Source organism: Phyllopteryx taeniolatus, chromosome 12, assembly GCF_024500385.1.
Source record: "Phyllopteryx taeniolatus isolate TA_2022b chromosome 12, UOR_Ptae_1.2, whole genome shotgun sequence".
Lineage (NCBI taxonomy): Eukaryota > Metazoa > Chordata > Actinopteri > Syngnathiformes > Syngnathidae > Phyllopteryx > Phyllopteryx taeniolatus.
The window spans coordinates 5,404,724-5,417,680 of record NC_084513.1 but is presented as its reverse complement, the minus strand read 5'-3'; the positions used below and the strand labels follow the sequence as shown (position 1 = coordinate 5,417,680).

The following is a 12,957-nucleotide window of genomic DNA, read 5'->3' as shown; positions in this document are numbered from 1 at the left end:
GTTTTTGTGTGTGTGTTGTTCGTGTAGTTTTTTTAGGTGTGTGTGTCTTTTTGTAATAAGTGAATATTGAGTGTGTATGTCGCTGTAAAGTGAGTATGTTTGTACTGCGTATGTAGTCCACTGGCCTCTTATCAGCTCCCGTTGACTTCTCCTCGCTGGACTTCTCCAGCTGCAAATTAGCTAGCAATGTGGCTGGTTGCATAACCACTGAGGAGGAAATGTTTTAGAGGGGGAGAGAGGAGGGAGGTTGGTGGGACTGGTATGCCACGCATTGACACTACAGGAAAAACTCTGCGTGTGTGTGTACTTGTGCATATACTGTACATGCCTGTGTGTATGTAGCCCTGGTATGTGTGAGTGTGTAATGAGTGGGTGCAGTATGTACCTGTAAAGTGTGCATTTTTGTGTGTTTAAGACATTTTAAGTAGCAATGTGTGTGTGTAATAAGTGTGCATGTCGTACTGAGTGTGTATGAAGTTTTGTATGTGTTATGTAGTTGTGAAATGTGTTTGCTAGTGTGTATTCATAATGTGTATGTGTGTGTGTCTCTGTCTATGTAGCTGTTTGTGTATTGCATATGTATCTCTAAAGTGTGTATTTGTACTGAGTGTTGATGTAGTTTTAAAGTGTTACGTGTGTGTGTGGGTTTTTTTTGTCCTTCGTATGGACCCGCCCATGTGACATTAGCATTAGGGCCCGACCGGTTAATCTGCCGATATTAGCCCTTTTCAAATTGGCAAAAATCGGCTGATTTTTTTATTTATTTTTTTAACGCATTAACACACCACATCATAAGACAAAGACAGTCAAACAAACATCTGAAAAAATCGGCCTATTTTTACAGATTTTTCTCTGTTGTAAAGTTAAACAAATACTATACAAAATATTTTAAAATAGTCAAATATTCTGCCTTTAATTCATATCTTTATTGTTCTAAGATGGGGATGGGCAACTTAAATGATGGCGGGGGCCACAATTTTTAGTCAGCGCTACCAGGGGGGCACATGAAACCCCAGTTTTCTGGGTCTGGTTTTCTCTTACCACAGCTTTTCGCCATTGCGTCATTGCTCTCTCATCCTGCTTATTTTCATCATAGCGTCACCACTCTTCTGGCACAATAGTAAGCAATGTGCTGTCTTGTGAATGGTATTATTACAACTTAAAACTTCTCTCTAACAGAAGAGGAAACCTATTGATAATTAAAAAAAAAAAATTATCGAGTTGCCACTCTGAGTGTGAGTGCTGGCCACGTTTCCTCTACCATATGTTTATTAAAAAAAATTTAATAAAAATAAAATCCCCCCCCCCCCCCCAAAAAAAATTTAAACTTTTTTCCCCCCTAAAATTAATTGAGGGGCGGCGGCAGGGTGGCGAGGAGAAGTCAACGGGAGCTGACTGAGCACATCTTCCTCACAGTTCTGAGGACCCAGGTTCAAATCCGGCCTCGCCTGTGTGAAGTTTGCATGTTCTCCCCGTGCCTGCGTGGATGGATAATTGAGGGGCCACTCAAAAGTGTGCCCAAGGACGGCAAGTTGCCAATCACTGTTCTAAGCATTAGGTGACCAAAAAAAATTATTTTATTCATTGTACATTTTTTTTATTAATTGGCTGATTGACTGAATATTGGAATTTTATTCTTTAAAATGTCAGCATCGGCCGAAAAAATATCCATATTAGTCGTACCCTAATCAATATTTAGATTGCAAATATGTGGAATTCATGCTTCTTGGTCGTTGGAACATTGGTTGCCACGGCAACACAATAGCAATACGTCAGAAAAGTTTGCTTTTAATACATAATAATGCTCTTTTTTTCGGCTGCAAAATTGTTGGAACTTTTTTAGTTACCGTATTTTCACGACCATAAGACACACTTAAAAGTCTTAAATTTTCTCCAAAATGGACGGGGCGCCTTATAATGCGGCGCGCCTTATGTGTGCACTGAGTTCCAACATCGATAAATGTTGTTGCGCGATGAGCGCTCCGCTTGACTTTTTTTTTAATTTTATTTTTATAAGCATTTCCTGCCGACACGCTGCTTACACATAGGAAAAGCGGACGTGGCTGAGGACAGGGGAGGGTGTGTGAAGGAGGTCTCTTCTAAAGCCACGCCCCCGTGCCGGGGTTTTTTTTTTCTTTTTTTTTTTTTCTTTTTTTTTTTTTTTTTAAACCGCTTGACTGACTGCGAGCATTTCCGGGGTGTGCATTGTGCAAAACATCGGATTGTGTCTCCCCCTCCCCCCCCGAAAATGTCACCTACGAAGAGACGCGCTTACGAAGCACAGTTTTGAACTGGAAGCTATCATTTATCAGCGGAGGAACATGGGAATTGAGCAGCCGCGAGAGAATTCAAGATCAACGAATCCATGGTTCGCAAGTGGAGGAAGCAGGAAAACGAGCTTCGCCAAGTCAAGAAGACCAAGCTGAGTTTCCGCGGGGGAAAAAAAAGAAAAACAAAACGCGGAAACAAGGCGAGGTGGCCCGAGTTGGAAGACCAACTCGAGCAATAGATTAATGACCTAAGAGCAGCCGGGAGAAGCGTCTCAAGTCACCATTCGACTGAGTGCAAAAACTCGGGGCTTGCCATCATTCCGGGAGGCTTGACGAACCCCTGGACATTGGTGTAAACAGGGCGTTCAAAGTGAAGTGAGCGGCGTGGGAGCCATGGATGACAGATGGCGAACACAGCTTTACTAAGACTAGGAGGCAGCGCCGGGCGAGTTACGCCACAATTTGTGAATTGATTGTGGATGCTGGGGCTAACGTGTCTGCTTGCACTGTTGTTCGAGCTTTCTCACGGCAACGAGACTGACTCGAACCTGGCGTGATTGAGAACTTGCCCAGCTGTTCATTTCGGATACAGAAGATGAGGACTTTGATGGATTTGTGGATGAGGACTGATAAAAAAATAACGAGAGTGCATTGTTAAATACTTCAATAAAGTACAACTGAACTCAGTTTTGCTCTCGCTGCCTTTTTAAAAACATTGTTTTAGTGTGCATTCATGCTGCCGTATGTTTTAAGATGCCGTATGTTTTACCATGCCTGCGCCCAATAATACGGTGCGTCTTATGTATGTGTTAAATACAGAAATAGACCCCGTAACTGAGACTGCACCTTTTTTGGTACGGTGCGCCCTAAGGTCGTGAAAATAGGTATACAATTCTTGTATTGGATTTGGTAGTTGAGGTTTCAGATTCCAAATGACCTACGTCTTTCATTCATTCACACAATCTCTCTGAAAATCATTCTTCTCTCACTCATTTCCTCACGCTATACTTTATTACTAATGTGTGCACTCACTCAATCTCTCATTCATTCACTCAAACTCACTCTCGAACACACAACTGTCAAACTAATGGCCCGGGTACTCACCGACACCGAATATTGATTACCAGTAGTACTTTTGATACATGAAATTTCTATTATCACAATGAGAGATAATTGTGAACAAAGACCTTTCTTACTGACGCACACGATTCGCCAATGTGTCAAACTGCAGTTTAGCGGCAACTATTGGCGAAGCGGACTTAATGCTTCTTTATACTTGCACGGGCAGCGACCACGCTGACGTCACTGCGGCTATCACGTGCGCCTTTGTACTCGAGCGCAACCCACGTGCACTGTTTTGAAAATGTCCTGCAGTCGGGGGTGTCGCTATGGCTGGTATTGGCTAGGACACCACAGGGTGGAGTTTCCTTTGCATTTTATGGCCATTTCCGGTAGTCGTTTTTACTTTCCTTTCCTGAACAAGGAACAAACCAACAACAATGGCGACTGTGGAACAGTGTCTGCTAGAACAAATGGCCCTAATAACCAGATGTTTAATTATACTACAAAATCGATCATGGTGGCGGCGATGTAGGTGGTATGTGGAACCAAGGGGAAAGCTGAGTACCTCATCATAGCATGTGACTAAAACGTAGCAATCATGAGAGATGATCTCACCGACAATTTGTGTCGTGTGCGCGTCAAGTGCCGCATAGGGGCTGCGCGGCCAATGTTTTGTTGTGCATTGCGAGGAGATGACAACACCAAGTAGGTAACTTCTGTGTCCTTGGAAGTTGCTTTCAGCTGACAGAGTAGCCAAAGGATTCAATAATTCCTATTGTTTCATAAAACCTCTCAAGAACGCGTACTTTCTTTCCTCTTGCTTGCCAGGACTTGTGAGAAAATTTCCGACACCTGACTAAATACCAATGTTTCTGCTGGAATCGGACACTCATTGTGGCATAGAGTGGCAAAATTGTAAAACTTTACTTGGCAAATAATGTGAATTTCTGGGAATAAGGATTTGCCAAATTGAAAGTTGAGTCTTAATATGGAACTTGAATGTAGTTGTTGAAAATATATTTGAGCATAATACTGACTGAAGGATACAGTGCCCTCCAAAAGTATAGGAACGGCAAGGTCAATTCCTTTCTTTCTGTTGTACAATGAAGACATTTAGGTTTCAGATGAAAAGATGATTATGAGACAAAGGTTCAGAATTCCAGCTTGCATTTCATGGTATTTACATCTAGATGTTTAAACAACTCAGGACAGAGCACCTTTTGTTTGAAGCCACCCACTTTTTAAGTGAGCAAAAGTATGGGAACAGACATTATTAACTTAAATTGAATAACATTTACCGTATTTTTCGGACTATAATACGCACTTAAAATCCTAAAATTTTCTCAATCGACGGTGCACCTTATGTATGAATTCTGTTTGTGCTTACTGACTTCGAACTGATTTTATCTGGTACACGGTGCTAAAAAATGTGTCAAAATGTTTTTGTATGACTTTGGTAAACTACAATGCCGAATTGTTACGGCTACTGTAGTGAGGAGCCCCGTGGAGTAACACTTACTGGTGTGCGTGTATAAGTGACTTATCTGACTGCTTTGTTTCGCTTAATGCGCCTTATAATCCGGTGCGCCTTATGTATGAAAATAGACCCGTTCATTGAAAGTGCCACCTGATACTCTGGTGCGCATTATAGTCCGAAAAATACAGTATTATTTGGTGGGATAACCCTTGCAATAACTGTATCAATCTTGCAACCGATTGATTTCACTAGACTGTTGCATTCTTCATTTGAAATGCTTTTCCAGACCTTTACTGCAGCTTCTTTCAGTTCGTTCGTTTCTGGGAGTTTCTCCCTTCATTCTCATCTTCAGGAGGTAAAATACATGCTCTATTGGGTTAAAGTCCAGTGATTGACTTGGCCAGTCTAAGACCTTCCACTTTTCCCCCCTGATGAAGTCCTTTGTTGTGTTGCCAGTGTGTTTTGGGTCATTGTCTTGTTGCACGATGAAGCTTCTCCCGATTATTATTTGGATGCATTTTACTGTAAACTGCCAGACAAAATGGTTTTGTAGACTTACAGAATTCATTCTGCTACTACCATCATGAGTTACATCAATAAAGAATAGTGAGCCCGTGCCAGAAACAGCCATGCAAGCCCAAGCCATAACATTACCTCCACCATGCTTCACAGATGAGCTTGTGTGTTTTGGAACATAAGCAGATCCTTTCTTTCTCCATAATTTGGGCTTTCCATCACTTTGGTAGAGGTTAAGCTGGGTCTCATCAGTCCATAACATTTTGTTCCAAATCTTTTGTGGCTCATCTCTGTGGTGCTTTGCAAAATTCATCCTGGCCTTCCGATTCTTTTTGCTGATGAGTGGTTTGCTTCTTGTGGTATGGCCTCTATATTTCTTCTCTCAAAGTCTTCTTCGAACCGTGGATTGTGATTCTTTCTCCCCTGCCCTGTGGAGGTTGGCAAACCAATTTGTCTGGCAATTTAAAGAAAAATGCATCCAAACTAATCAAGAAGAGCTTCATCATGCAACAAGACAATGACCCAAAACACACTGCCAGCACAACAAAGGTCTTCATCTGGGGGAAAAAGTGGAAGGTCTTAAACTGGTCAAGTTAATCACTGGACCTTAACCAAATAGAGCATGCGTTTTACCTCCTTAAGAGGAGACTGAAGGGAGAAACCCCCAGAAACAAACAAGAACTGAAAGAGGCTGCAGTAAAGGACTGGAAAAGCGTTTCAAATGAAGAATGAAACAGTCTGGTGAAGTCAATGGGTTGCAGGCTTGATGCAGTTATTGCAAGTAAGGGTTATGCCACTAAATATTAAATGCTATTGACTTTAAGTTAATTTGTCTGTTCCAATACGTTTGCTCACTTGAAAAGTGGGTGGCTTTAAACACAAGGTAGTTTTTTAGAGTTTTTACGAGCAAGCTTCAGATAAAAGTGTAGAAGTTAAAAATAATAATAATAAAATAAAATAAAAAGTGATTAAGGTACTGTAATGCCCTCGCCTGTAGAAAAGTAGAGCTACTATATTTGTTTTGCATAGATGTATCACATTCAAGCATAAATATAAACATTGTTTTGTCATAAGTAGATCTTTCCTTAAAATTACCCTTAATTCCCAGTTTATTCCCATAAATTCCTATGGAAAGTTTTGAGTTGGAAATTTTCCAGCTTAACTTCCCATGGAAATTGACGAAAAACGTTCTGGCAATTTATCAGAAATGTTCCAACCCTTTGCAACCTGAATGTGGCACATGTTAAAATAAATAAAGAAGCAAATTTAGCTTTTTTACCCCCGAAAGAGTGGTATTTTCCACCTGTTTTGTATAAATGGCACCGGCATAACAGAATAGGAGATGAAGTCGACTTGACAATTTCCTGTCTTTGGCGATGGTAGTCTCTTTCACACCTGTATTTTCCCAGCTTGCTCCCCAGTTTGTGTAAGGTACCAGACCCATGAATTTTCCGGCTTCCGATCTAGTGATCCCTTTTGTCGTAGAAAATATGCTCGCATCTGTACACATCTCATAATGTTAATAGGACAACCCGCATGGGCTGTGTTAACGTGCACTTTCCAAACTGCAATGTCCCATTTCAAGGGGCCTCAGGTTATTAGGCTGTGCCGACACAGGGGTGTCAAGTCTTAACACCGGACACTCACTTCTACTGCTCTGTTGTGTCGAAAACCATTGCCATTACTAGGCTTTACACGATCAGGATTTTTGAGGCCAATCACCGATCAGCGAGTTTAAATAACCAATCACCGATCCGATCACATGGAGGAATGTGTCTATTTAAATGACCAGTTCATTTACTGTATATACTTGTGTACTTAATTGCTCAAATATACAATACATAATGTATCTTTTCATCTATTTATGCCAGTGAGGCATAGTGACAGACAGAACAAATGAATGGTCTTCTAGGAAGTAAGTACAGTAATTAATGTATCCACTTTTTGTGACATTTTTGTTTGTTGGTGTGCCGTGAGATTTTTGTTCCCTGGCCCCATAAAGGTTGGAAATCACTGCTCTCGTCAGGTCATCTATTCTAATCAGTCAGGTCAAACCAACATGACAGAAATAATGGGTGCTAACTTACGGTAATTAAATTACTTTATTTTTAATTAAATTACTTCACCCGCATTGTCTGACAGTGCAATCGTGAAAGAACAACTTTGTCTTGTAGTTTGATCCGGGCATTACGCATTGTCTGTTCCACACCGCCGACATGTTTTTTTTATTTTATTTTTTTTATAAATAACTTTATTGGCCGTCAGATATTTACAGGACTACGCTAAAAGACACTGGACAAGGCTAAAAATAAACTAGCTTTTGGATTCAAATATACTGTGCACGATGGCGACGCGGAATAAATGTCTTTTGCGGAGCAGATCAATGACGTCATTGATCGGATCGGCGAATTATGACATTAAAGTTGATCAGCATAAAATGCTAATTATCGGCCAATACCGATAAGGCCGATTTAAAATCGGTGTAAAGTCTAGCCATTACTATTTACTAGAGGTATGTTTATAGAGATGGATGGTATCGTCCTCATTTAGGTTACATCACTGCATTTGGAACAGAACTAGAAAAGTCATAAATGGAGGACCTGAATGAGTTATTGGGCCACCAACTCATGCTTGGAAATGCACCACTGCTACCTGCAGGACTGGAGTAATTACAGAATGCAAATTTTTCTTGTTCCTGTTCTGACGTCTATCAACTGCAGAGTATGTTTCTAAATAGAGTATAGTATATTTATAAATAAAGCAAAGGTTCTAAATAGTTTTGTCAACAGTTTTGCCTTGGTGGACGTCTGAATTTCACATTAAGGGTGATGTGTTCAGAGATCAGAGAATTTTGGCTTTTGGAATTGATCCTAAGATGTCACGAATTAAATAAATGGAAGTTCAAGCAACTTATTTAGCAAAAAAAAATAATCTGACATATTTTGGGTGGTGCATTGTTTTGTCAGGAAACTCCCGTTTGTACATTAGTGCAACGTTGGCCGCCTTGCAGGAATCTGTTGGGTGGCTCTGAGCTTCCTTTTTTTTTCTCCATGGACTTATCAGATCAGGAATGCACTTGAAAAATGCAGCAAAAACATTCAGGCCGGGTTATCGCAATGTCATCCAGGAATGATGGTTATGATGGTAAAATCCAGACGTAAATGCTAACACCAAGGCAGAGAATAATCAGTTATAACAGAAGGTTTTTCCAGCCCAGGTGGTGGACCGCACCCCGCAGTGTCACACAGCTGTGACGACCGTTACACATGTGCCATAACAACACTTATTGCCAATGATTTTAACGTGTAGGTGTGACAATTTCCCTTGCGTTCCCCTTTTTGCCTTTTTTATGATAAGGGCATGGATCAGATCGTCTTTTTTTAGCAATGACCTACATTAAAAGGGAAGAAAAATGACTCCCAAACCGCAAATTACGTGTCCTGTCTTGAGCCGTTTGACCCACTTGTGCCTTTTGTGTGGTTCCTGGACCATCTGTTGCTGATACATGCTGATTTAGAGATTTCTCAGATGGATACAGGAATGTATTTATCTGTTCCCCAAACATTCCAGAAGAGTCTGTGCTCTGGAAGGTGTATAGAACAGTACATATGATGTAAATATGTTAAATTTCAGGTGTATAGTAGACATTAAGTGTGATGTAAACATGGTACTTTACAGGTGCTTAAATTCTTTTCATGGACGTATCGTACATTACAGGGGTGTATAGGTAGATGTAAATATGGTACATTAGATGTACAATATAGACATCAAATATGATATAAATATGGTACATGAGATAAGGATAGACCAATAAATCTGAGTATGTTAAATTACAAATGTATAGATGTGAACTTTATAAAGACGGCACATTCCTATTTTCATATGTTTAGGGTATACTGTTGGTGGAGTGGTACACCCATGTAACTTCAGTGCAAACAGCTTGGATTCAGTTTCCACTCAGTGTGAATGTGAGTGTGAATCATCTCTTTTTATATGAGCCCTGTGATTGACTGGCATCCAGTCCAGGGTAGTAGTCTGCCTTTTGCCCGAAGTCAGCTTGGATAGGCTCCATCTGAACCCTGAACGGGATAAAACTGGATAATGGATGGATCGATGGATGTTTAGGGTTGCCTTGGTGGCAGTCCTCACATTCTGTTCTGTGTTCCACAGGAAATGGCTGTCCGAGCGCTGAAGCAAACGGGGAGCAGGAACATTGAGGCGGCCCTGGAATACATCAGTAAGATGGGTTACCTGGACCCTCGCAACGAGCTCATTGTCCGTATTATCAAACAGACTTCGCCAGGTATGCACTTATGACTTTGGGGGGGTACGGTCAGAACATCTTAATTGTACCCCTTGCTCGCACTATAATTGTGCATTTAAAAAGTAAAAAAACAAACCAAAAAAAAACCCCATTCCTTTCGGATTGCTAAATTGTTTGTTGTCATGTTAGGAAAAGCTGGCATGCCCCCCTCGATGGACCACCGTCCCTCGCTTGAGGCTGCAGGTGAAGCTGCTGGTGCTATGCCCCCTTACCACCCCATGTATGAGGGTGTGGCCGGATACTGTCCAGAAGGCGAGATGCCCAGACCCTACATGAGTGCTCCCCCTATCATGAACTACATGATGCCACCCTCTGGAGCGGCACAGGGCCCCCGCATGGGGAACTCAATGAATCAACCGCCCAGCATGGGTACCTACGCACCAGTGATGGCCCCTCAGAGTAACCCGGCCAACCCCTTGTACCCCCCCGGGGCCCAGCAGAAAGGCTATCCTGGTGGTATGGAGCAACACGGGCCCATGATGAGCTACAATGTCCCCGGTCAACCGTTACCACCAGGGGCCCCAGTGCCGGGCCCCCATTATGACTATAGCCACCCCCGGCCTCACTTAATGGAGCCTGCAGGCTATGGAATCAAGAGAACTGCATCCTTTCAGAACAAGATGGCACCATCCCCCATGGCTGCCCCAGACAACTATGTAAACATCCAAGGTAAAGGGGCCATGGGCCAGAATGGGCCAGGAGGAGGTGCAGGGGGATACCCCATTAATCTGTACCTGGCTCCTCACTCGCACCCACGTCAGGCAAGCCCCACCTCCCACCAGGTCCACATGATGTCCCGTTCCCCAGGCGGAGTGCCACCCATGGGCCCGGACTTCCCCGATCTTCCCCAGGGTTTGATGACGCCATCCAGGGCAAGCCTCAACCTGGACTTGTATGAGCACCACTGGGCGGGGCCCCCAGGTCCTGAAGGGGCCCCCCAAGCCAGACAGCCCCAACCCCAGGGGCCATTCAGGTGTGAGGTCAGGGTGCCCAGCAGGGCCAACTCCTTCAACAGCCGCTCCACAGTGTCCAACGGGGTTCGGCCTCCCATGAGCGCTCCCCAGGATCCTTCCCTGGGTGCTCCCAACACGATCACAGCAGTCACATCTCCACCTATCCAACAGCCAGTCAAGAGCATTCGAGTAATGAGACCGGAACCCAAGACAGCGGTGGGACCGTGCCATCCTAGCTGGATGACCGCCCAAGGCCAAGAAACGGCAGAACCACTGGCCTACATGCCAGAGGATACCTACTCCCTGGAACCCCCCCAGGAGCCCCGCTGTCCGCCACCACCTTACCCCAAGAATCTCATTATGTCACCTGGTGAGAACGGAGCCCTGGAGGGGGCCGGAGCTGTGGGTGGGACTCAGGATCTCAGTAGTCCCGTTTCTCGAAGTACACACAGCGGCAGCGGAGCGACTGATGATGGATCCCAGCAGATTAAGGAGAAGACAAAGCCCGGCAAGGTTGAAAAAATGGTCAAAGACAAGAAGCAGATCCAGACGTCGCCCGTCCCAGTTAGAAAAAACGGCCGAGATGAGGAGAAGCGAGAATCCCGGATCAAGACCTACTCACCCTTCGCCTTCAAGTTCTACATGGAGCAGCACATCGAGAATGTCATGAAGACCTACCAGCAGAAGCTCAACCGCCGCCTTCAGCTGGAACAGGAAATGTCCAAGGTAAGGGAACCATTTCAGGGCCAGTAGTCCTCAACCACTTGCCACAGACAAATACCGGTTTTATTTAATGCAATATTTTGACAGATCAGCATAGAAACAAATTTTAAAAATTATTTTGGTCAATTAAATTGTAATTAGTGGGAGCCTGTGCTTGTTTTTATTCAGCCGGTCCCATCTTGGGATAATGGGAGACAATGACACCTGAAGTGTGTTACGGTACTTAAGTCTAGCTTATTCCGCAGTTTTGTTTTGGTCGCCCTCATTGCAGAAAATCCAGCCTCACAAAGATAGGATGTTGGAAATCGAAGCAAGGTATTCAGGGCCATATCCAGAGACTGAGAGACCGTTCATTTTTTTGTGATCTGCAGCATGTACTAAAAGTAACTGAATACAGCCCAGCACTCTAATTTTGCTGGCCTTGATTTTGTCTCGCCTCCAAAGTGAGGGGGGTGGATATTTCTCGTCAGGCAGGTCAGATTCTTTTAACCCTTTTCCGTTGTATCACTTCTACCCCCAACCAGCCTCACTCCACCCCATGTGTTCTGACCGGGTTGTAAAACACAGGCGGAGAAGGGTCGTGCCGTGACTGTCATCTGATTGTTTGACAGATGTAGGTGTTTCTTAAAGCGCAGTGACTTGTCACTTTCACCATAATGGCGTCTACAGGCTACCGCACACCGAGCGACTCGACTGAGCTGTCGCGTAGTGTGCGTGATTAGGCGACGGTTTTCATTAGTGGCCGATCAGTCTTGCCGCAATTCAAAATTTGAATCACCGTCCTAACGTTGCCGCAGATAAGCTTTTCCCTTACGGGTTCAGCGAGCCGCCTCGCATCAAGCCATATAAATACTATATTCATTTCCCCTACCAGTTTACCTCACTAGGGTCAATCGCAGGGCACACATAGACAAGCAAACATTCACACTCACATTCCCACCTACGGGCAATTTAGAGTCCACAATTAACCTACCATGCATATTTTGGGGGTGTGGGATGAAACCGGAGTACCCAGAGAAAACCCACACAGGCACGGAGAGAACATGCAAACTCCACACAGGGGAGGCCGGATTTGAACCAGTCTGTCACCGTGCCGGCTAAATAGTATATAAAGCATAAAATATTGTTTTACATCAATACTTAACTATATTAATGATGTATGATGTACCTGTGGGTGAAAAAGCAAAGCTTGTGACCAGAATGTACGTACCGTATTAAAAGGCGCAGTCTCAGTTACGGTGTCTATTTCTGTATTTAACACATACATAAGGCGCACCGTATTATTGGGCGCAGGCATGGTAAAACATACGGCATCTTAAAACATACGGCAGCATGAATGCACGCTAAAACAATGTTTTTAAAAAGGCAGCGGGAGCAAAACTGAGTTCGGTTGTACTTTATTGAGGTATTTAACAATGTACTCACGTTATTTTTTGATACATTCTCATCCACAAATCCATCAAAGTCTTCATCTTCTGTATCCTAAATGAACAGCTGGGCAAGTTCTCCATCAAACATGCTGGGTTCCCTCTTGTCATTGTCTGAGTCAGTCTCGTTGCCAGGGGGCTGTTCACCAATGATGCCGGCTTTCGCGAAAGCTCTGATAACAGTCAAAGCAGATACCTTAGCCCA

General features: G+C 43.5%; 1 protein-coding gene across 1 annotated transcript in view; it reads left to right on the top strand.

Annotated features, from left to right (window-relative positions):
• The window catches only part of lats2 (large tumor suppressor kinase 2), a 46,791-nt gene that overhangs the window by 20,467 nt on the left and 13,367 nt on the right, over window positions 1–12,957 (top strand). The window contains exons 3-4 of the mRNA XM_061792482.1: window positions 9,496–9,628; window positions 9,779–11,328. Of these exons, the coding sequence (XP_061648466.1) occupies window positions 9,496–9,628; window positions 9,779–11,328 (1,683 nt within the window). The remainder of the gene's footprint in view (window positions 1–9,495; window positions 9,629–9,778; window positions 11,329–12,957) is intronic.